Here is a 25923-nt window from a genome sequence, read left to right on the forward strand (position 1 = left end):
TACACTAAACAATACAATGGGTGTATTCAAAATCGTTACTTCCAAACGTCAACCACCTTTCCACGTAGTACACCCTGGACTGTTTTGCAGACTAACAAGGCTCTGGAGTCTGGACACGGCCAGATAATAATATAATCCATATATGTTTTTGTTTGTCCTTTCATTCATTTCATCTGATCGCTATCCAACCTCATCTTCGCGATTAGCGAAAATTGGCAGAAAAGCAAAGTAAAATAAATAAATCAAAATCGTTACATTATAAATTTTAGATTCTTAAAAAAAATAATAAATAAATATATATATATAGTGTCCGAAAAGTCACGCAACCCGGTGTTTACGACCGTATAACGGAATAGCGAAACGGAATGAGAAGAAACTCTTTCTGCCAAGAGAATGCCTTGTATATTGGGAAAATTTAGAGAGACAAACATATGTAAGAACATGCATGTTTTAATAACAAATAAGCAAAGTGTTGCCAAAGGCGGAAAAAAAAATGTGCAAATCGTGTGTATTGATGCACAGAACTCACTGAGGTAAATTATTGCAACATTTCACAATACCAACGAACAATTTGGATGGCCATCTATTGAATTTGACAGAAAAAGAACTTTGATGAAGTTTCAAAAATATTGCACAAGGGAATAAATGGTCTGTTCCAAAAATCAATGTTTTCACAATATTACGAGGGACACTGGCAACACTGTTGCTGTCACGTGTCACTAACAGACGTGTTTCACCTCAGGCTATCACACTACCGCACTTTTAACGACAAAGGAAAAAGTTGGTTGTAATTTATTGCACATGTTCGAGAATATGTTTGTCTCTCTAATTTTTCCCAATATACAGGGCATTCTCTTGGCAGAAAGAGTTTCTTCTCATTCTGTTTCGCTATTCTGTCATACGGTCGTAAACACTGGGTTGCGTGACTTTTCGGACACACTGTATTTGATGGGGCAAGTGTTGAAAGATTAAATTTATACATGGGATCCAAAAAATTATGTGCCTCCATTAGGTATCAAAGCCAGGACCTCTTGGCCATCAATGTGGATTTCAATTACAAATGGTGACAGTTGATAAATTTAATACACAATTTATATATTTGTTCATACATGGAATAAAATTTTTATTACTTCATACAAAAAAATTTCCTTTCAACCATGAACCTTAAAAATGTTGCTACTGTTTTAAATTCTTACCGGGGCAAGTATTGAAAAGTAAAGTCAGATGAATGTAACTATGAGATTATTTATTAAAAAATATATATTACACAAATACTTACAAAATCACACTGACATTAAGATAGAACAAAAGAATGTCACATTCGCAATTCATGCCCATAGTCTTTCACCCATGCAATATAGAATTCAATTTTCATAATGTATGATTTGAGTTTATCCTTAGGTACAGAGATGCTGCTCACTATGGACTGATTTGGATATTTCTTTGAAAATTCCCCTCCCTTCTGCAGACTAGAACCTTGGCCTGAAAGAGAAAGAAATAATCATATTCTACTACATGTACATGGTAACAGCAACTTCCATACACAAATATAAATTATCACTGTGACAGAAAGGAAGTAAAACAAAGTACCATTTGAAAGTTTTCTTATGGTGAATAGGGCACCATGGTAGTTAGCTTGGGGTGGTATTATTTGTGTTATTCCTTGTATAGTGGTAGGGCACCTGACTGCCATGAAGGAGACCGGTTTCGATTCCCAGTGTGGGTGATTTAAGGTTGGAATTTTTCCGGCCTTGTCACTGCATAGAGGTGCTCCAGGTTCACCCACCTCAAATAAACTGGTACTTCGCGGACAACCCTGGGAAGGGGTTCAAGGTGGCTGGAGCATGGTGCTGATCACCACTTAAAAACGGCAGGGTATCGAGAATGTATGGGGTCCTCCTACCTCCACATCCCCCTGAATGTGACAGTAGAAAAAAAGAATGTCAACGGCAGGAAAAGAAGGCACAATGAGAGCTGACTACTGAAAAAAACTTTATTTGCGTGGGCGAGGTGGTTCAGCCTAAGACTTTCCTGCCACCTAACTCATATGTAACACTCCTCCCCTTTTCAAAAATCCTGGGCTAGCCCGCTTAATATGAAAAGGATTCCAAGCCTCTAATGATAAGAGTGGAATTACCTCCCAAACAACAGTTGATTGGCCGGAAAGTAGTGGTCTACTTTCGATCTCTCCACGTAAGTGCCTGGGTTCGAGTGCTGGACCTCCAGCTTGGTGTTCTTTGTGAGGATCCCTTCATCAATTTCACCTAATCATCACTCATCCTCATTGTTGCAATTAGCAAGTGGCAGAAAAGGGATGCTAAATAACAAAAATACAAAATTGAACCTGGCTAAACATGAGAATACTGGAACCACACACAAAAGAGCCTGCACAGACCCGAAACTCTTGTGAACTCCCACATGGAGGGGAGGGATAGAGTGGAGCATGCTTCCTTATGGCCCAAATTGAAAGGATGAAGGAAAAGGTACATGAAGGCTTCTGGATGAATGTTCTTTTGTTTGTGGTTGTTTCATACTGAATGAAAACAAAGGCAGAAACATCACTTCCTTCTTCCTATCAATCTATATATATAAAAATGGATATGTGTGTGTATTTGTTTGTTCCGGCATAACTCTCGAACTCCTGGAGCAATTTCAACCAAACTTGGTAAACGTATCACTTGCAATCTGGAAATAATATTTTGGGGTAAGACACCCCTAGGGGTGGCAAAAATAATCGAGAACCACCGATATTAAATTCCGCACAAACAGACATCCGTGACTCTATGCAATCCACACAACGATAGGGTTTCTCGGGTTGTCTAACGTTCAGGCTGTGTTGTGAATGGAATCCATAGTTTTCGTGACACTCCCAATGCGGTTCAACTCCAACTTCATCACCTATCCGCATGGGAGGTGAGAGGGGGTGAAAAATAATATGCCACAAATGACCGAGATTAGTGTTGAATCCATAGTTTTCGGAGTCGTTAAGCTAATTGGTGACATTCACGATCACATTTAAAATTAGTTACATTTTACACTATAGTTAGAATTCATTATTTTCCTGTCCAATACAAGATTGGAATAAATAAATACCCGGGCAATGCCAGGTAATTAGGTAGTTGTTATATAAAGAATGACTTTCTACGATTGTTACATGCAATTACCTTTATCCCTTTGCATTAACAGTTTCCTTCCCTCTGATAACAGCCTATGGATATCAGATAATGATGACAGTACATAAAAATCAGCATTCTCATCTTCTGGACCCTCCAAAATGCTTTTTACAGACTTCTTTACTTCTTGAACAAACTCCTGCGATTCAGCTAGCCATTCGCTCTGAAACAAAACAATATCTACCGTAACTATGAATTACACTCATTATTACACATTTTTGACAAAGAAATCACTTCTAATTATAAGAGATATAAAAAAATAGTTAAAGTTCGTATTTCTACACTTTACTGTGATTACATTTACAGAAACCATTATGTACAGATTAGTAATGTTTCATCATCCATCCTGATTTGGTTATTTCAGAATCGCTACTCACCGGGAATTCTGCATGAATTATTGGCTCCGGGAATTATGCGTGAATTCTGCTTGAATTTCTCTCCGTACATGCGCAAAATTGCAACTTTTTTATAACCCAAATACCATTTAATTTATACATACAGTAGAGCGTCGATTATCCGAAGTAATTGGGGGACATGGGTGTTCGGAAAACTGGTTTGTTCGGATAATCGAACTGTACATGTTTATTTGCCAAAAAGAAGTACTGTACAGTAAATTTATTCATAAAAACAGGCATCTCTTTAAGTATTACAAAGTAACGTACAAAGGCAACTTTAGTAGGAATATATAGTATGTGGTACAGTTTATTAAACAAAAATATGTACATATTACATACACATTTTGCATGAACAATACATACACCGACAGAAGTGTGCTGATTGTTGAAACACAGCGACTGGCGGCTTGGCCGGTCAGCAGCGCCTTATGAAGGCCCGCCCCATTAGAAGCAATGTTCCGCCAGCGGTGGCTCAGTGCGGCGACTACTGTGGGAAACTTGGTTTGGGAGTGAGGGGGATGATGGACGGTAGGGTGGGAGAGTAACAGGTGCGAGCGAGTACACAGTTCGGTTAAGCGGTCGTTCGGTTGACCGACGTTCGGATAATCGACGCTCTACTGTATTTACAAATGTCCTGAGGCAAGTTTTTCACATTTTAACTTTTATTTTTATTGAGGAAGAAAAAGAAAGCTGCGTGAAAAATACACCAGAATTCTCTCAATCCGTTTGCTTTGTTAAGTGTCCTTTGCTGAACAATCTTAGAGGCGGAAGATTATTGCAACGATAGGTAAATTTCAGTTTGAAATTCTTATACAATTAATTATTATATTTTTTTTTAGATTAGTACATTCTGTAACATTTGTGACTTGTGTTTATAAATGTATTTCGACTCTTGAGTATGTGAAATGGCAAGTGTAAACTCCGCACCATAAATTAAATATTTTAAATATATATACCGTTCAATTGAATTGAATTAGAATTCTTGGATTCATTGGAATCACACAGACCCTTTATATTGTTAATTTATTTGTGTATGTGTGTCGGTGGTGAGAGGCGGTAATTCGTAAGGTTGAAATGCAGAAAACATGTGCTTGTACCCTTGAAAACTGGGAATTATACTTGAATTTTATCAAGGTCCTAAAGTGGCCACTATGAAATACTACTTTTACTCTTTCTATATCAGTGATCTTATGATGCTTTTCTATCTCTTGGGTAAATTGCAAAAATAAGAACGATCCGGCTGATCGGCTGAAATGGATGATACGACACACACATACCTTAACCAGGGTTCAAATCTGAGACACATCTGCTTTGCAGCATATTATGCTGGTCACTCTGCCGGGGATGCGTAAATATTAGGGGTAGGCATTGCCAGACATTTTTGAAGGGGTCATTGATAAAAAATACTATTAGTAGAAATATCATCAACAATAATAATATAATTTATAATAACTATTACTCCCTTTGTCCCATAATTATTGTCCGGTATGCCAAAATGGTAACTTTTTAATTAGGTTCTTTTGGATACTTGATCGGCCAATTTGTACTGATCCTTGAGTAATAACGTTGTATGACACATTCCCGTGTTTCATTTACTTCTTCTGTATACACCAATGTCACAGTTTGAATATCGTACAATTATTATGGGCCAACAAACAAAAGTGTACCGGACAATAATTATGGGACAGAGGTAGTATAAAGTAATAATAATAAGCCACATTTATTACACATTATTATTATTATTATATAAATGGGGAGACTTCAGGTACTACATCCAGCAAATGAGTTTATATCCAGTACAACTGTTTTCTGTTTTATCATTATTATTTTTATATATTCCATGCAATTAGTGTGCTGATATTCATAGTGTTTGTATTTTGTTATTAACTTTACACACCTCATTCAAGAATAGGCTTTAAGAGGAAATTTTACTTATAAAGTTTATTCATAATTGGGAAATAGATGCGGTAGTAGATAAATACAAACTAGTGCTCAGTTTATTTGCTAAACTATTTTCTTTTTTTTTTCCACGGATAAATTGAGTAGTAGTTTTTCTGTATTTATGAAGTTTATGTTGTGTGGACTCTCACATAAAACTACAATTTTTTTAATTTTAGAAACTGAAACCATTTATATACTGGATTAAATCGTAAAATATGAACGTATAAACTGATTCCTGTATTTTACATCAGGGTGTCTACTAAATGTCTGTTTTAAAATTCCAGGTTTTTTCCAGATTTGTCCAGGTCTATTTATATTATTTTCCAGGTCTATATTTTTTTACACAAAGAGAAGTTGTTATTGTTAATAACCCCTACCAGAAGGCCAGTTGAGAAAATTTGCAGTAACTAACAAAAGCAAGTGGAGTTCTCACCTTTAACTGCCGTGTAATTCATATCTCTTGGTAGTAGTATATTGTTTACATTTTGTTTTTACTACAAGTTTACTAAAAATTATTAATTTAAATTCTAAGCATATGTTAATTTACATAATTACATGTTACTGCACATTCTTCTTGGATGGGGAATGGCCAAACACTTAATTTTTACAAAATTTACTCATACAAATTTATTCATAAAATATAGTATTTATTGCTCATCTCATGTGCAACCTATTGGCTGTACGCACTACATATATTCTTATTACACAACTATGATTTTCTCAAGACTACGCTTTCCATTACATTCCGTATATGAGTTAAATAGCAGTTCTGATAGTTTTAACTGTTCTCACTTAAACTAACACTTATTCCTCTTCTTTATTCCGTCTCTGTGCAGCACTTTTCCCCCTAACTGTTTGTAAATATATCCCCACTTTTTCCAATAGTTCCATGTTCCTTTATACTACAATTGATTCGAACAAACTTTCCAAGCTTATGTTGCGTAGCTTCTCCTCATGCAGAACGTGTGTGGCCTGACATAAGAATCAATGTTCTGGCGCATCATCACCATTGCATAATACGTATTTATATCTCCCTTCCTCATTTTTACTGTATTGTGTCTCCATCCTGCCAGCCTCATACATGCCAACCCCTTTCTTGCCACCATGCTCACCTTCTTGATGTACGCGGTCCCCTTCTTTGAAGCTCGAGCGATCTCTTAGTTTCACATTCCGCCATTATTTCCTGTCTATCTATATCCTCTAATCTTTGTTTCACTAATTGCAATGTCCCCTGGTCGACATGTTCCCCCTCCCAGATCCATCCCAGTTCAATTTCGTATAGTTTACCTCTGATCTCTTTCGCCCATGTTCCCATTTCCTCCCCTTGCACCTATTGCATCAACGCTTGCCCTTTTACCAAGTTCTCCCTTCTCGATATTAATGTCGCCCAGTATTTAACCCTTCTCAACATTTTACTCATACAAAATGTACTTTGCGCTTGTACAATAATTCTGTAAGTAACAAAAACAATGTGTTCAAATTGGAGTTCTTTGAGTATCCCCGCGGTCGCCATCCACGTACTCACAAAACATAAGACCCTAAGTGAAGTGGACATATGTAGTGAAAATGGTAACTTTGAGAAAAATCCAGGTTTCTGGTTAAATTCCAGGCTTTTTCCAGGTTATCCAGGTACAAAAGTAGATTCCAGGTTAATTCCAGGTTTTCCAGGTCACCCTGTACATTCAATTTTTTTGATTTAATGTGCAGTTTCTATTTTAGCTATTCTGATCGAATACCAACTGAATGAATTTTAGTTCTGCTCTTAACAGTAAAAATAGCAAGCTTTCTTCTGCTTTCTTTTAACCTCAAATGAAGGGTGCAAATTTTCAGGAGAGAGGGGGGGGGGGGTCGATGGACACGTTCGGCCCGCTGGCCTCCCGATGCGAATGGGACAAATTAATCAATACTGTAACAGTATTGGCTGATAAAGACATATTGGTGTATGAGTATAATTTGTGATAATATTACTGATTTAATATTTATATAAATAAAACAGTGCAAAATTGTTCCATCTTTTTTTATAAACATCAAGGGTATAATGAATTTATCTTATATTTGTACACTAAATATCTATGTATGTAATTTCTTTTTCAAAGGTCATACCCATCGCAGTGAGGTGGTTGGTGAATGAGACCAAAGCTGGCTGCAAAAGTCTCGCCTGTATGCTTCTTTTCCATCCATATAAAACATTTCTTACAAATAAAAACTGATTAAAGTGTATGGATAGTATGTGACATTTCTCTTTCACAATTACCGAGTACACAGGATCATGGAGGAGAGCGGAAAAGGGGAAACTATTGCCTGCATAATTGAATTTTTCCCCTTCAATGCATGCTAATTTCTAATCAGCTTGATATTGCACTCTTAAGAACTGATGCAGCATTTAAAGCTACAATTTTGCAGCGACACCAAGAGATCTTAGCACACGCACTTTGCCTGAGAATAAGGTTTCACACAGAGCTTAACATATACAATGGCGATACACAAAGTGCATGGTACACAGCAGTCACATGACTGCAACATCCAATCTGGTTCACTTTCATAGAAACTCCATCTAGTGAAGACACCAAGAATTCTGGCAATATTGTTAGCCTCTCTCTACTCTGAGAAGTGTATTTTCCAACTGCATTTTGTCACAAAATAATGCGAAATGATGTACAAAATGTGAAATGAACACTCACTCGCACATGAAATTTAAATTTTTTTTGCTGACAAAACACTTTTCCGAGTCCAAATTAACCTGAAATTTATGCAAAACTTTAAAAAATGGATTAATTCTTGAGGGAAAATGTGGATTGAAACAAAAAGTTTATTTAAAATAGAGAGAAGTGATTTTATAATTCATGCATTTCACATAAATTATGATTATGAATAAATATACTAGGAAGAATATTTGTTCTCTTTGTACTAAGCGTAAAGTTTCAAAATCAGCATTATAACAGTGAAATGACATACTTTTGTACTATCTTTGAACCAAAAATTTGCTAAAATTTTAAATCTTTGTTCAGAAAAGATACAGTGGAACCTCAATTTTACATTTTTCAGGGGACAAAAGATTAAAATGCAGAAACATGTAAAATCTTGGAAATTCTTGCAACATTTTACTCCGTTACACTGGCTGTTGCATAAGTTATAGTCGAAATAATTAATTAAGGTGTTGAATCAACCAATCAATTTCTTTAACAGCTATTGGAGCAGATAAATATTCATATGACTTCTCTTCTGGTATCAGTAAAAATGTAATCTTGAAGAACCCTTAATATGTATTACCATGCATATTCAAACATTGGGAAAACATCAACATACGTTCAAACCTTCCTGTATGGCAGACTGTAGAGCGACTTCAGCAGTTTCATAATTGACTGCCTTGGACAGATTGCCACACAGCTGGACAAATGCGTTAATAGCTTCTGATACTGAACCATGGATATCTCCATTAAATAATTTCATGACATATGCATAGCTGCATAAAATATTTATCAGTCCAAATTTCACACAAGGAGATGGTTTTGTTTTCTGCAACAAAGAAAAAAAATGTAATTAAATATGCAACTTATTTTCATAAATTACTACACATGTTTTTGAAGAAGCATTGTGTATATACCTTTTTTGATTTTTAAACATCCATAAAAATCAATCATTTAAAATAAAATTTCATCCACCCCTGTTCGATCCCTATATTTAGTGCAGTGCCAAAAACAGTTGTGACAGTAAGATGACATACATTGATTGATGTTGGTTGTTGGTAGTAGTAGTAGAATGAAGATTACTTCTGTTATTTAGCTTTGCTTTTCTGCCACTCTTGGCTAATCACAATGATGAGTGTTGATAAGATTTTGAATTTTTTAATTTAATTTTAAAATTTTGGGTGCGTCAGCATTTAGGCTATTTTGCACCTGTCACATTATACGGGGTCCAGCCCCTTACTGTTACAAATAACAACTCTAACGTTGCATAACAAAAATCTTAAAATATTCCTACTTCCGTTAAAAGCTGAGGCTGTAAACGGGCACTCAGCACACATAAGGACAAAAAGACAGGACAACATGCAAAATTATACTGGCTATAGGGCCAGTCGCCAGAGCCTCGTTAGTCTGCAAAATGCAGTCCAAGGTGTACTAAGTGGAAGTGAGGTTGACAATTGGGTGTACTACGTGGAAGGTCACCTCTTACACCCTTGTTGACAAGATAAATTGATGAAAGAATACTCATGAACACCTATGCCCAGACCAGGATTTGAACCTAGGAACCCTGACATTGCAGTGTGCTGTGCTAATCACTCTGTCACAAAGGTCGGCAGAATGAAGATAAAAATCACGGCCTGAGCATAGATGCTCTTTGTGACTCTCCCGTCAACTTCATCTTAGCATCGCTGAATTCTTATCACAATTACCCAAAAGTAGCAGAAAAGTGATGGTAAAGAAGACAAATTCAATACAATACAACAACGACAAAGATGAAATTGATGTAAAAACATAAAGTGGTGAAAATATGACTTTATCAACACTGGACAAAATATTTTTTTTTATTAAAAAAAATGTATTTACATTTACCATAATTTTCATTCTCATAATTCAATGAAATGTTGCAGCTCCTTATAAGCTTTGACATTTTAACACGTGGGACCATGCATCTGTACTACACGATTTAAAACTTTGGAAACAATCCACGTGTATCTTGTAATTAAAAAGTAACTCCCAGTGAGAAACTAGTTAATGAAAAAAACATTGAATGTGATTTCAATCTCTACTGTAAAAAACCCTCCACTGCTCAGTTTTTCCAGGTTTTTCTTGTCCTTGCAAAATTCCCTAACTTTCCTAGAGAAGATTCAACTTTCCCAGATTAGTCGGAACCCTAATATAACACAGTTCTTGAATTTTGTACATGATAAAAGATACCTGGAATACAGAAAACTATCAATGTCAAACTCATAAATACTAGTCAATACCAAAATTTAAGAATGACACTTACTGATAATTTTGAAAATGGCAGTATATCGTGTTTCACTGGAGGACAATTTGCAACATATGATGCTGGTTCGGGGATGGTTGTAACATCTTCAACTAGTTCCTTCTTCCTCCTGAAAGAAAAGTCATGAACTTCATTACAAAATAATTGTGTATCTATAACTATGCATGCCGGCCCCCTGTGGCGGAGTCGTTAGCACATCGTGCTATGATGCCAGGGGTCCCGGGTTTAAGTCCTGGCATGGATGTTTGTGTGTCCAATCATGAAGTAAATCACATCATTGCTCATCCCCATCTTCGCAAATTAGCCAAAAGTGGCATAAGAAGCGAAGTGAAATAAAGCAAATCAATCAATAACTCTACACAAAATTTCTTAGGGAGGAAATCCAACCCTATAGCTGAAATGGACAGAGATTAAGAAACTCCATGTAAGATTTTGCAAAGCATACACCACAATTAAATTCTTCTTTGTAGCTAAACTCCACCATAATAACTATAATGTTAATGAAATAATATTATTAACAAAAAGGACATGAAAAGATTGAAAATCAAAATGGCAACTACACTCTGTCGACGGAATCTCTGGAGTAAAGGAAACGAAAACAAAGTCCTCTGTGTAAGTAGGGAACAAGAGGGGTGGACCAATGAATGCATGGAGGGGAACGACAGCTAGCAACCATTTGCAGCAGCATCACCTTCTTTGCTCTGCTCACTTGCTTTCTCCCCTTTTCTACCATTGCATGCAACCTTTGCTTCACAGGTTACCAAGACAGTGTGTAGTGTCAGTGCATCATTAATTACCAACTAATGACTGTTTTATATTGTGAAATAAAGGAGTAGAAAAAAACAGGGTCTTCGTTTGCCATGGCACCTGAAAATTTTCAGCCGGTACCTGAATTTTCAAATTCAGTGCTAAAAAATATTTATTTTTAATATTTTGAGTTCGCTTATGGGAAATTTCATTGCTTTTGTAACGAGTATCGTATGTCCGCCTTGTAATCAAGGGGTCCTGGGTTCGATACCTGCTGGAAGCACATAGTGGTTCGGATCGCACTTTAAACTGTAGGTCTATTCCCGATCAGCCTTACTGTGCATAAAATGGACTTAAAAACACCAAATCAATCAATCTGTATCATATTCTTGAAGCTTTCCTGGCGGCGAATGATGATGAAGTTCTCTCGGAAGCCTATCCAGAGATCACCTGGCTGATATCCCGAGAGAACTTCATCATCATAATCTGTATCATTAAATTAGGAAAATAAACATGCCATTATAATCTTTTCCACTGCTGCTAGCCAAACTTGAAAATATGCAGTAATATGGTAGAGTCGATTATATATTAGAATATATTGCATAGTTATTCATACTGTTACCAGTTGAGCCTTCTTTAGGAATGACACTCTGGCACAAGAATTAATTAATTTTAATCCAATCTAGTGTTAAGTGAAAAAGACTAAATGATTTAAGATCATATTTCAAAATGTGTAGCTTTATCTCGGTTGGATTCATGACTTTCTTAGACGTTATTTGCACAAGCTCACAAAGCTGGCTAATGAGAAATAGGGGGATGGCGCCTGAATGAGTTTTAGTTCCTACCCCTGGTGAAATAACATTCGTATATCATGAGGCAAAAATAAAAATGTGTCTGTAGGAAGCATCGTGGCGTGGAATACAGCACGCACACCAAGACAGGATTGCTACTCTTGTTGCAAAACAAAATTTCTTGATTTCATGGTAGATGGGGCAAATGTGGTTTTATTATAATGCAGGTCAGAGGTTCCCAAACCTTTTTGTTATGGTGCCCCTAGTGTTTCAAGATTCTTCTGCGGTTCACAAGACAGAATGTAAGCTTATCTAACATTGCAACAGTCAGTTAGTGTGGTTAGGTTACTGCCTTAAGTTAAAAAAAAAAAAAATAAACACACATTTAAAATTGATGAAACATTGTGTATGTAAATAGTACTAAAAATAAGCACATATTTGGAATAATCATGTGATTTCAGTGAAAATAGTGGAACATTTCCATATTTCCACATTACAAATTTGCTTCCTTCAGATTTATTTCGAAGCACCGCTGACTTCATTAACAAAGGTTACAGTGTCTGACATTGCTTAAGATGTCACTTCACTTCAAACTAAAGATGAAGTGGATCCCAGATTTTCATTTAGATTTCAAAATTTTCCACACTGCAAAGTCCATGGGGTTGAGGTCAGGTGATGGTGGTGTCCATTCCACAGGGCTCCTCCTCCCAATCAAGTGATTCAACTTTATGGTCACATTCAGGGTGCGAAATCATTAAAAGCCGGGGAGAAAGTTCATCTTCAAACCCCCTACCCCACAAACATATGTGTATATTACACGATATACATATTTGTAATGTTAAATTAAAAATATATTATTATTAATAATTACATAAAATAAATTAATTTGTTACTTTTATACATATCAGATATTGCAAAGAAGCTAATTTCTTTACCAACTGATTAAATATGTTAATAAATTATGAAGTAGTTAAAGTGGTTTTATTATATGTAAGTTTTTGTTTAGTAAAACTCCACCGAGAAATTTTTGGTGGGGGGGATTTTTGAGACCAAGATTGTTGGTGGGAGGAAACCCCCCCCATCCCCCCAAGATTTCGCACCCTGGTCACGTTCTATGTCTTGTGAGTTCTGAAAGCCTTTAAACTTAGAAACTGAATATTTACAGCTGCCAAATTTTGCAGATACATTGGAACCTCGATTTTACGTTTTTCAGAGGACCAACCTGAAAAAAAAAAGTTTAAAATGCAGGAAAATGTAAAATTCGAGGAAAATTTGGTAACATTTTGCTATGTTGGGATTATCAATAATGTATAATGTTGGAAAATGTAAATAAGAAAAAAAAATACCCTCACGCTATCAATATTGGTTGTGTGAGGGTATGGTGGCGATAACATGGATGAAACAATTACATTATAAATGGGGAACAGAAACAATATCTCAGTTTGTTTACGATTAGTAACAGGCTATATTTCAAGTTCTTGCACATGCAAATAATCTTAATTCACTTGTATTTATTTATTAACGCCTAGTTTTAAATGGCAAAGTTAAGGCTGTACAAAGCCTTTTCTTCCACTCAACAATACACATAAAATTATACATTATATTAAACACAAAAAAAGTGCATTAAGTCATTTCACATATATCCACACACACATTATACTCATACACACAAGTCTTAATGCCCTGAATATAGCACACAAAATATGAAATATGGAATGCAAAATTTAAAATTGTATTTAAGTAACTCCAAGGTATTTTAAGAATTCATTCACTTGCATATGCACTTTAGTCTGCTTGACAGGGGAAGATCTAACGAATACTCTGAAGAGAGTGGCGAAAACGTCTGCTGAAGGAAGCGACTGAGCTTACTGTTCTAGTGCTTTCTGGCAACTGATTCCACAGCCTTACAGATGAGTTGGAGAAGAAGTTTGATCTGGAGAAGAAGTTTGATCTGTGGATGGGGATAGAGAGAGATGAGAAGCTGCGTGATCTGGTGTCGCGATCGTGAGAGAGCAAGAGAGGAGATAGGAAGGTGACTTGAGGTTGAGAACTTTGTAAAGTTACAAGTTTACTTTTCCCTCTTCAGGCTAAATCCAACAATAAAGATGAATGATGATTAAATGAAATTGATGAAGGAATTACCAAGCAAGGGTTTGAATCCAGAACCTTTGGTGGTTATTGTTAAAGTCAAACACTCAACGCACTCAGCCACTACGGTTGCTTACAAGTAAATGCTTTAAGAGTATGACTAATAAGTAGGGATCGGAAGTTGAGGAAAAATCCTTTTTCTTCCTAGTGTCCGAAGACGAGGCCCAACATAATATATGTTCATTTTGGGTCATTGTAGGCCAGAAAAATGTGGGTTTTGTTTGTCGTTTTTTGGCTTATGGGTCCTTTTTTAGCCTAATTTTAAGTCTTAACGGCTTTTTTTTTGCAACTTCACCTTCTTTCGACTACGTTTTTACTGCCCATTCTCAATTCGAATCATCAACAGTTCATCACCTCTTAAACATCCTTTCTATAGTAAGGAAATGAAATATATATATATATATACACACATACAGGAATAGGGTTAGAAATGGTGCCAGAAGGGCGGATAAATACAAATAATGAAGGAGACAGTAAACACTTACCACACGAATAGAAATAATTCAATATTTCGTGATCTGAGTCGCATTTTCAAGAAGGTAGATAAAAGATCGACAACACTGTGAGTAGAGGCACAGAATACTGACCGTAGCGTCTCTACGGTCAGTGTTGCCAGAAACAGTTGAAAGGAAACACGAAATACTTTAGCCAGTGTTTACTGTAAGGTGGGTGGGTAGTTTCGGGGAGGAGAAGAAAGAGTTACTGGTTGGCTAGGTTGAGTCCGGGGGGTATAGTGGCGTGCATGCCTGCTATATAGGCCCTTTCCCATCGCCTGCGGAAAGATGTGTCAGAGCGGGGGGGGTAAAAGGTGGATGATGGCAACACGGAAGCAGTTATTGAAGGTGGTCTTATGGCTGTTGGTGTGGATGGCAACTGTGAAATCGGAGTTTTGGGTGGAGGAACGGTGATTATTTATCCTTAGATTCAAGGGGGTGGAGGTTTCGCCTAGGTAGAAGTTGCCGCAGATTTGACAGATGAGGGTGTAAATTAGATTGGATGAGTGGCAGGTGCCCTTAGGGTGAAGGGTGAACTCACCTGCCGCTGTAGGGATCAGGAGGGTGGGGGAGGTGATGAGTATGGGGCAGGTCTTGCATCTGGGTTTGTTGCACCTCTGGGCTGGGGGAAGGGGTGCGGAAGGGGTGGGGGTGTTTCGGACCAAGATGTTTTGGAGGTTGGGGGGGCGACGGAAGACGACCCTAGGTTTTTCCCGAAAGATGTCTCTGGTCTCGGGATCACTGTGCAGGATGGGGAGGAGGGAGTGGAGGGTATGTCTGATTTTCGTAATGTGAGGGTGGTATTGGGTGATCAGAGTTGGAGGGTTGGTTTTGGGTTGTTTGGTGCGGTTATGGGAGTTAGCTCTAGTGATTTGTTTGTTGATGAGGGTGGAGGGGTAGCCACGGTTGGTTAGGGCTTGGTGCAGGCGTAGGTTGTAGTTTTGGCGGGATGAGGGGGATGAGTTGAGGCGCTGGCCTCTGAGGGCAAGGGATAGGGTCAGAAATGGTGCCAGAAGGGCGGATAAATACAAATTTTATATATATATATATATATATATATATATATATATATATATATATATATATATATATATAACCATACCTGAAACGAGAGAAAATCATTTTTGGACGACTGAAGCAGGTACGGTACAAGGTCCTTTAACCGTAACAGGTCTGGAAGGTCGCGCTGTAAGTGGCAACTTTCTCTTGTTTTGAAGCTTTCAGATTTTCGCACTGTTTCATACCATCAGAATTTTGTATTTTTTTATTCATGAAATATGTAATTAAAACTGAACTTATTAAGTATTTTGGATCACATTTAAACATCCTTTTTTCAGTTTTTAGGTCCTTTTTTGGCAATTTATAGGTCTTCAAATTCCGAGCCCTACTAATAAGCATTAATATTGTTGTTCTTTTAATTTGATAAAGGTATACCCCGTCCCAGCTAACTGTGGAGCAAGGCTGCACATAGCGTCAGAGAAGCGAGGGAAATAGAGAGGCCAGAGTGAAGCAGTACACGTTGCTGGGAAGGCTGGTAACTACAGTCGCTTTCCCCCACTTAACGCAATTCTGTTTCTCTCCCGTGTTCATTGGCGGAGCAGCCTCGCGTTACTACTTGAGCAGAGACTTGTTTTTGTTTGTACCAGAGTATAGCTGGTATATAAAACTAGTCAATAAAAGCACAGAGAGGGTATGCAACCCTCAATGTGCTCTTAGCTAAACTGAGATATACCTGTAAGACCACCATGGAATCCAGGTCGGAACGACATTGGACACATCACCACTTTTAACAAGTTCTTCAAACTCTCGCTTCTCTTCATCTGTCAGCTTTTCCCAGACGGAATCAGCATCATTGAGATCCACTTTCGCTAGACGTTCAGACAAATCAATTTCAGGCTCACGTTCATCGTCGGAATCTGAAATATGAAAGGACTGAAGTAATAATAATAAAATTCATTCAGAAACATGGTGAGTATTTGCAATTCAAATTATTCGATATGCCATCTGGTGAGATTTTGGGAACTACTGTATGTAGAACACTAAGCTGCGTTGAAGGCATTCCAAGCACGGGGAATGTGCAAAAGAGCGGCGTCTGTTGTTGGTTCCAAAATCGTTTTAAGGGTCAGAACATGTCTGAGTTTTCATGTCTTTCCACACCGTGGAATTAAATTTGTAAATAAAATATGGAAAACAGAAGATTAGCGTGAGGGGTGACACTTAAATGTGGCAAGGAAATTACAAAGTGTCTTTGAAAGAAGAGTATATATTACGATGCAAGTAAAGTTTAAAATTGTACTCTGCAAATAAATGTTAATAAAACATGTTTTTCTTTCCAAAAAGCCATGAAGCATCTTGCCCAATGCATCCAAATATGAAATTTGGAACACGTGCAAAGATGAAAATAGTTTTAGAATGAATTAATTAATATCTTACATGTAACCAGAAAAAGAAAACAGGGGTTTTAATATTCCTCTTTCATTCAGTACGATATCCTTTTTCAGTGAAGATAGTCTGGTCATGAAATTGTGAATATTATTATTATTATTAAACCAGGTTTCCTCTTTGGAGGAAGAACTGCAACGATATGTTTGCATTTTCTCCTGCCCCAACTTCTCAAGTACAGGTCAACTGTTTCATTGTCAAATTATTTCCGAGAGTACTGGTTATAACATTTGGTGCAGATAATACAGCACTGCTTTGAAGAACCAGTGCACACTGCACATATACTAGTTTCGTCTGAGTTTACTGTGTTAGTTTGACAATCATAATTAAATGCTTCGTTCTCGCATAGCTTCACCTTCGTTATAGTTCCTGGTATTCACATCGTATTCACAATACTTAAAAATATCACGTAACTTAACGTTTCGGTAACGGTTCCAATTGTTTTATGATTTCTCCTAGCATAAAGACTAATTATCGTAGAATTTTTGAAATCATTGTAACACGAAATTTGAACCTTCCTTAAAGTAATGAGCACTGTTTGGACTCGAAAAAAGTTGTTTATGTTGAAAAAAAAAACAACTTCAAAATAACCTTACCAGGGTGGCTACAAACAAGCAAAAATGAAATTCCCTGACTTTTCCAGGTTTTCCAGGACAAAATTTACATTTTTCCCTGACAATTACAAACTAAACTAAATCGATGTTTTTGTAAATTGAAATAATAAACTCATACAGATCCATGCATGGATTTGTTAAGTACCAATATTATCTTCAATTAAATTGACTTAATTCCTCTATTCTCTATGATTTGAATTCAAACTGCAAAATAGTGAATTTGAAAATTATTACAATTCACAAGCTAGGGAAGGATTACGGAATTTTGTTGTACGCAGTAAGTTTAAAATAAAATACTTGATTATTTTTAAAGTTACGACTAAATGAGATAAGAGTGAAGAGTGAATAATTAAGAAATACAATTTGTAATTTATCAGTCTCCTTATCCATTCTCGGTATTATATGTTGATATTTCCACTAAAGTTTGGAAGCCTCTGCTTGCAAGAACCATGAGTGTGGACTCATTTTTCAATGCATAAAGCTACTTCTCTCTTCTCTGTAAAGGAAACAACTTAACTCTTTCATATAAGTGAAACAATTGAATCGAACAAAATAAAGTGTCATATTTCCTTACATTATCAATGGGATTTCTGCTTCAGTACAGTATATTCAAGTGAAGTACTGTGAAATTGACAACATGCAGTTATACCATTAATGCTGACGAAAAGGGTATGTAGATATTAGAAATTTAACGCAAGGAATTTATAGAATTGCATTGTATAGGTACCTGATTTAGCTAACCACACATTAAAACACTAATAATAAAAGCTTCTGAAAGTTCATATACGAGGGGAATCCTGAAAAAAGCTCCAATGGTGCCTATACGCAGCACTAGTGGTCGGAGAGGGACACACACACATGCAGGCAGGAAGAAGTGGCATTTAGCTGTAAATGGTAATAGTCGTAATGCAGCCGTTTTAGGAGAGTTCTAGGTTAAAGATTGCAGCTCTCATACAGTCTCCCACAGACTGCGATGTAACCTACATTGCACGCTCGGAATTTAGCACAGAGCCACCAGCAATTGTGTGAGGTGTGCAGACCGGACGTCGTGAACGATAGTATGGTCAGACGATGTTGCAGACAATTCACGGAAGGCCAATCGAATGTGCACAACCCCATACAGCACAACACAGGCCCTTTGCATCACTTCAGGTGAGAGATCTTGGACCACTCCCTGTACAGCCCTGCCCTTTAATGTACCGACTTTCATCTCCTGGTTTAACTGAAGAGGGTTCTGGCAGGGCAAGAATTTGACAGCTACACTGCAGTAGAGATAGTTCCAGTCTTTGTTTGTCAGACACATATGCCATGGGCATACAAAATTTAGTGACATGCTACGACAAATGCCAGAAGAACAGTGGTGATTATGCCGAAAATTAAGTTAGGACTCACTGTTACTAATGCAATAAATTACTACTGATATTCTTGTTTTATTTATGCATAATCGGTAGGGACCTTAATATTTTGTAGTTTTTTTTCTAAATTGGTGTATTTTCTTATTTTTTAGTTTTTACTATACGGTGTTTTTTCCCAAATTCACATTTTCATTTCAGCGCATTTTCTGGCAAATATCTGAAATTATACCTTGACGGTGTTTTTAAACTACTGTTTCACATGGCCTACATATCTTCATGAGAGTTTGATATGTTGAAAGTTGTTTTGAGAAAGTTATTTTCCATACATCTTTTTTTTAATTTTAAGGTAAGGATTTTAGATAATGGAATTTCCCCCGTATATACTGAAGGGTGCATAATGACCATAAGTGGCGACGCACCAAAAAAATTTTAATCAATCAATCTCACGTGACAGATACCGATATATTATAGCACCAAAAATTGGCATTATCTTTTTTTGACTTGTTAGTGTTATGTTTCCCAAAATTCGCGTTTTTGTTTTAGAACATTTATCTGCCAAATGTACCGAAACTTAATACTTCATTGTGCTTTTAAACTATTATTTTAAATTGTAGGTCACATGGTCTACGTATTTTCGTGACAGTTTGATATGTTGGAACTGGTTTTTGAGGAAGTAAAAGTAAAGTGCTCCCCTGCACTTTTCCATGAAGGTGTATAGGGGTGTGGAGTTAGGGTCCCACACTTTCTTGATCACGGCTGAAGGTGGCTAGTGATGTGATCAGCACCACACTCCTGGATACCTTTATCCCTCAAAGTTTCCTCAAGGTACCAGTTTCATATTATGCTGGCGCCGGAGCAGTTTGAATATGTGGAAAACATCCCGGTTCTCCCCTGCAGGGGATCGACCCCGGGTCTCTCGCATATTAGTCAGATGCCCTAACGACTGAGCTCCATTATTACTCGCTTGACAAATGCCGATGGTGCACACTTAGCTTGGTAATTCAAAACATATCTTCTGTGACAAATACGAAGATGTGGCTCCCTTGTGACGGTAGATATGCACTCGATCTCCTGTTAGAACCCTACCACTTTGCTCTGTGATGCAAATGGTTTTGATAGAAGTTGAAAAAATTGTGGGAAATACATGATTTAATGTGTCTATCAGAATTATTCCCTGTACGTATAACTCTACAATTTACTTGCATGTTCTATGTACATAAACATGGCCTAGAAAAGACAAGAATGTTGGATTTCATGGAATTTTTCATTCTTTTAGGACATTTCTTTAAAAAAAATCGTTAAAAATGCCAACAATTCACATTTTATGCCAAATTCGCATTATTTCGATATTTTGAAAGGGCGAAAATTGTGTCCAGACATCACTGCACATTCCTAAACATAACTTCGCAGCAATTACCATTTTTCACGGTTCTGGCGTTTGCGAAAAATCAATGTCCCTACTAATTGGAAATTACTTTCTGGCCACCCCTCATATAAATCAGTAGATGGAAAGTGAAAATTTAGCAGGGCTGGTAGAGAAAAGTCAATCCTTGAAGAAAGTGAATTGCTTTTATGACTGAATGAATCGAGTAAATATGATATTAAAATATTTACGTATTTATTATTAGTATTTTGTTTCATAATATTGGATATTAACCTTACCCTGTGAGAGATTAATGACCATCTCTCACGAGTTTAAACAGACAGGACAGAGAGTGGCGTTAATTTCAATGCAACACTAGTGTTACAGTAAATTTGAGGTTGGGAGCATGCTCTTGCCAATTTTTATAACTTTCACCAATGCAGTTTATGTTTCACTTTTTCGTGATAGTATTCAATATATATCCCGTTTGGTTGAATTCTTCTTGATATCTAAGAATAGTGCAATGTCATTGTAAACGTACTGCTACATTAAATAAGGTGAAGTGAGCCAGAAGAGTAATAAAATTCCAGCACATATTTGCAGTCCATGCAATTTCTGTCGCATGTTGTAGTGAGATACTTTGTCAGGTGGCAATATTCAACAAAAATCGTATGTATCAATGGAACCTATTTGTTTCCATGTTCCTTCAGTTTGCCCAACAAAATGCTTTACTACGTGACAAGTCCCCTTACTACTCCCATATGGACAAGAAAAAATGATAATTCAATGCATTTTGCACGTAATATTTAGAGGCTTAACCTTTACTCCCTCAATGATACCATATGTTATCATCAGAGTAAGGTCGTACTGGCCTGATGATACCATATGGTATAATGGTGCTGATTACGAAATGAATGTGCTTTTTGGACATTCATACTCTTATGTTTGGGTGGAAACTCTGACACAGGTCTGGAGCAAGCCTGGGAAATTCATATTGATGACCAACCTCCCCCCTCTCCGCAACATATCCATGCCACATTTCCGAACAGAGTTTCACATTTTGGCTCATTATTCAATCTGTATGGCACCCAGGAACATGAAATATGTTTCAATCTCTTTGGAAACGACCATTCTTTGAAGAGAATACTAAGGTTTGCGCCTTTTCACTAAAATAGCGGGAGAAGAGGGGGCAAACCTCAGATTTTTATGTTTTTTTTAATTGAAATTCGGTGGTCGCGCCCTCAAACCCCCCTTCCTCCTTTCGGCGATCTGAATTGTACACGGTTGCATGCTCTGATGTTTTATCTGTAAAACAAAACTTATCCGAAGTAGATTGCTCCCATAGTGGCCGAGTTATAACAATTTTCCTCCAAAAATGCAAATTACCTATTTTTCGTAAAAAAAAATAATCACATTTTGGCTTATTATTCAACTTGTATAGCAGTCAAGAACATGAAACATGTTTCATTCTCTTGAGAAATGCCCATTCTTTGAAAAGAATACTAAACTTCGCGCCTTCGTCCCAAATAGCGGGAGAAGAGGGGGCAAACTCCAGATTTTTATAGTTTTTAATTAAAATTCGGGGGTCAAACCCCCCTTCCTCAGTTTGGCGTTCTGAATTGTACACGGTTGCATGCTATGATGTTTTAGCCGCAAAACAAAACTTATCTGAAGTAGATTGCTCCCATAGTGCCAGAGTTATAACAATTTTCTAAGCAATATGTAAATTACCTATTTTTAGTAAAAAAAAAGTGTGTTTCACATTTTGGCTTATGGCACCCAAGAACATGAAACATGTTTCATTCTCTTTGGAAACGTCCATTCTTTGAAGAGAATACTAAGGTTTGCGCCTTATACCCAAAATAGCGGGAGAAGAGGGGGCAAACTTCAGATTTTTATGTTTTTTTCAATGAAATTCGGGGTCGGTCTCCCCCAAATTCCCTTCCTCGGTCAGGCGTTCTGAATTGTACATGGTTGTATGCTGTGATGTTCTATCTGAAAAACAAAACTTATCTGAAGTAGATTGCTCCTATAGTGCCCGAGTTATAACAATTTACCTCCAAAAATGCAAATTACATATCTTTCGTAAAAAAAAAAAATCACATTTTGGCTTATTATTCAACTTGTATGTCACCTAAGAACATGAAACACGTTACGATCTCTTGAGAAATGTCCATTCTTTGAAAGCAATAATAAAATTCGTGCCCTCTACCCAAAATAGCGGTTGAAGTAGGGGCAAAATCCATTTTTTTTCCATTGAAATTCGGGGGTCGTGCCCCCAGCCCCTCTTCCTCGATCCGGCGTTCTGAATTGTACACGGTTACATACACTGATGTCTTATCTGAAAAACAAAACTTATCTGAAGTAGATTGCTCCTATAGTGCCCGAGTTATAACAATTTTCCTCCAAAAATGCAAGTTACATATTTTTCATTAAAAAAATCACATTTTGGCTTATTATTCTACTTGTATGGCACCCAAAAACATGAAACATGTTTCATTCTCTTGAGAAATGTCCATTCTTTGAAAAGAATACTAAAGTTTGCGCCTTCTCCCCAAAATAGTGGGAGAAGAGTGGGGCAAACTTCAGATTTTTGTTTTTTCTATTGAAATTCGGGGGTCGAGCCCCCCAAACCCCCTTCCTCGTTCCGGCATTCTGAATTGTACACGTTTGCATGCGCTTATGTCTTAGCTGCAAAACAAAACTTATCCGAAGTAGATTGCTCCCATAGTGCCCGAGTTATAACAATTTTCTGTTCCCGTGCAGAGTTCCATAACGATATCTTTAAATAAAAAAATTAAAAAAAGTCAATGAAGACAAAATTCCCTGACATTTCCATGTTTTTTTTTGACACCTCAAATTCCCTGACTTTTCCCGGTTTTCCAGGTCTGTCGCCACCCTGCTTACGCACTTCTTATGGACAAGATATTCTCAGTCGACTAGTGACAGTAAATATTGTAGAAGCGTGGGAATGAATGTAGAAGTAAATCGGAACCTTAGTAGAAAGCATTTAGGGACTTTATTTTAATGCTAAGGCAACCCTGCCTAACCTAACCACGAAAGCATATTTTGAACAAAACCTTAAGTAATCGTTAAAACTCCGCAGTATGTGTTAACAGACATAAATCGAAATCGAACCATGTAAAAATTGCATTCGTAGCATGATGAAATCGCAATAAAACAAAAGGAACTTGGGCCGTTGTTGGGTACAAACTGCAGTCCCAGAACGTAGCAAGTTCCAAATTGTCCTGTAATTTTCAACTTGATGTCATCATGCAGTGTACTCTGGGAAGAAATCGGACAAACAGAGCTGTGAGTGTTGAGGAAAGCATACAAGAAGCCTTCTAACAGAGAGAAAATTTGCATTTCACCAATTAACACACTTTTCGCAGTTTCAGGAAAGGCAAAAAGTTTACATTATCATATGATCATGATAATCATACCTTCAGTCAATTTCGGCAAAGACCATACACACAATGCTTACATGGCATGTTATGAACACAGGATTTGATGTGTTTGACAAAAATAAGGTGTAACGAATTGTGGCGGAAGTCGTTTGCTGAATATAATCCATTTATATGTTTCTTTATAGCAGGATGTTAATAGTGAAAACAACTGTGTGCCTTGTGATTCATTATATAGTTCAAGCAGCTAGATATGTAAAAGAAGAACATCTTTGTTAAGCTCCTTTTTAATACACAAACTTTTCTCCATCCACTGCAATAATAAAGATAATGTAAACAAAACCACGTGAGTTTTGAGAAATAATTCCATACATTTGCATTATTTGGTATGACTTGAGATGACCGGCCCCCTCTCCGATTTTCTTCATATTTGACATACTCACTAATTGAGGCCTCCTAGTCACGAATCTGAAGTTAAAATTTGTCAGTCACGTCTAGAAATTGCGAACCATTGACGCTAGCCTCACGAACCATTGGAACTAGCCCCACGAACCATTGGTGCATGGTTAGGTTAGTTTCGGTTAGGTTAGGAAAACATAGTTAAAATTTGGTGTCGTCGTGGTATCAGGAATATATATATATATTTGGTTGTGAAACAAAATATTTCGCGAAAATCAACAGTTTCCATTCCGAAAACTAACGCCTTATTTTCGCTTATTTTGCAATTTCTAGACGTTTCCGACAAATTTTAACTTCGTGATTAGGAGGCCTCAATTAGTGAGTATGCCAAATATGAAGAAAATCGGAGGGGTCCGATCATCTCAAGTCGTTCCCATTATTTTGCCCATGAATATATTGGTTGCAGCTTAAACAGCTCGTAATATAAGGCCACACAACTTCAATACAGCAGCTAAATTGGGTGATATTGCTTTATTACATGCAAGGATCCTGCACAGCTATCATTCGAACAATCAACTGAATTTATCAGAAACCACATGTATTTATGTATGTTAACTTTGTTCTTACAGCGGAAAAAGCATTGTTTTAAAATCATACAATAAATTTGCCTTTCCTATGCTGAATGATTTTCGTAAGGTGTGATAAGAGGATAGGAAAGCCAATTTTTATATATGAATTTGTATGTTGCAAAAGCTATTAATTTGAAGTTGTTTGTTATTGATGATTGCTGCTGTTTGAAGCATATAAACATACGAGAGGAAGGAATTTGCTGAAACACTACAGTAATCAAACCTACCTGGAGCAGCCTACTTAAAAAAAATAATATATAAAAAACTATGCACATTAAGCTTAACTAATCTAACCTACTCATGAAAGTACCAAGCAATTGGTAGTTATAGCTAACCATGTACAATTTTAAAATTAGAACATACCTAGTAAATCATCATCATCATCCATTTCCTGATGCATCCGTGACAGTATGTCCATCATTCGTTTCCTCTTCTCTGGATGATCTTCCTGGACTTTCATTTCTTCCAATACACAATCTTGATAAAATGCTTCAGAGCATTGCAAATGTTTCTCAGCTTTGTAACATATCACTGAACAGTATGCTTTCCAACATTTTGGGCACGTGTACTTTGCACGTTCAATTTCACATCTGCAAATAATAGTAGTTGTAGAAGCTATAATATAGGCTACAACTTTAAAGCATGTTTCCAGAAAAGAGTAAAGTAATTCCTTGTAAATTTTACGCTTTCTAAGAAATATTAATTTTGATGTAGTTAGATTATTTAAAGACAAACTCTGTTTCAATTTTTACATTATGTTTCAACATCTCATTATGTGAGGAAGGCAAACTTCAGTGAGAAAACCTCGCAAAATATTACGTACCTTTCAAAGGTGGACCATCAAGACATGAAAGCGTAAAGAGCCTTGCACAATAAAATATTATCCTTTTTAACAGCACGTACTCATACTCTCATCTATACCTTTCGTATTTTACTTACATCTTGCAAATATCCTCTTGAACTTTTACTAAATCTTCCTCCATTCCTGAAATGAAGCAATTTCGTTTCTGGTACCTTCTGTTTGTAAAAAGAAAGGAAAATTGTTAGATTGAATCCG

General features: G+C 36.8%; 1 protein-coding gene across 1 annotated transcript; it reads right to left on the reverse strand.

Annotated features, from left to right (window-relative positions):
* Positions 1-1235: 1235 nt before the first annotated feature.
* On the reverse strand, positions 1236-25920 carry LOC146001837 (zinc finger HIT domain-containing protein 2). Its single transcript, XM_083139527.1, has 7 exons — positions 25806-25920; positions 25230-25456; positions 16393-16576; positions 10481-10589; positions 8816-9025; positions 3165-3336; positions 1236-1482 (listed from the first exon to the last, which is right to left on the reverse strand). Exons 1-7 carry the CDS (start codon positions 25847-25849, stop codon positions 1316-1318), a joined length of 1113 nt encoding a protein of 370 aa, XP_082995653.1. The 5' UTR covers positions 25850-25920; the 3' UTR covers positions 1236-1315.
* Between the last annotated feature and the right edge of the window lie 3 nt (positions 25921-25923).

This window comes from Lepisma saccharinum, chromosome 18 (assembly GCF_977018435.1).
Source record: "Lepisma saccharinum chromosome 18, izLepSacc3.1, whole genome shotgun sequence".
Taxonomy (NCBI): domain Eukaryota; kingdom Metazoa; phylum Arthropoda; class Insecta; order Zygentoma; family Lepismatidae; genus Lepisma; species Lepisma saccharinum.

Excerpts from the sequence above, each read along its gene's own strand:
- LOC146001837 (XM_083139527.1), bottom strand. The coding sequence starts at position 25,849 with ATGGAGGAAGATTTAGTAAAAGTTCAAGAGGATATTTGCAAGAT. Across the intron at positions 10,590-16,392 it reads ATTCCATGGTGGTCTTACAG|GAGGAAGAAGGAACTAGTTG; the intron begins GTATATCTCAGT and ends CTTTTCTTTCAG. Across the intron at positions 3,337-8,815 it reads CCATACAGGAAGGTTTGAAC|AGCGAATGGCTAGCTGAATC; the intron begins GTATGTTGATGT and ends GTTTTGTTTCAG.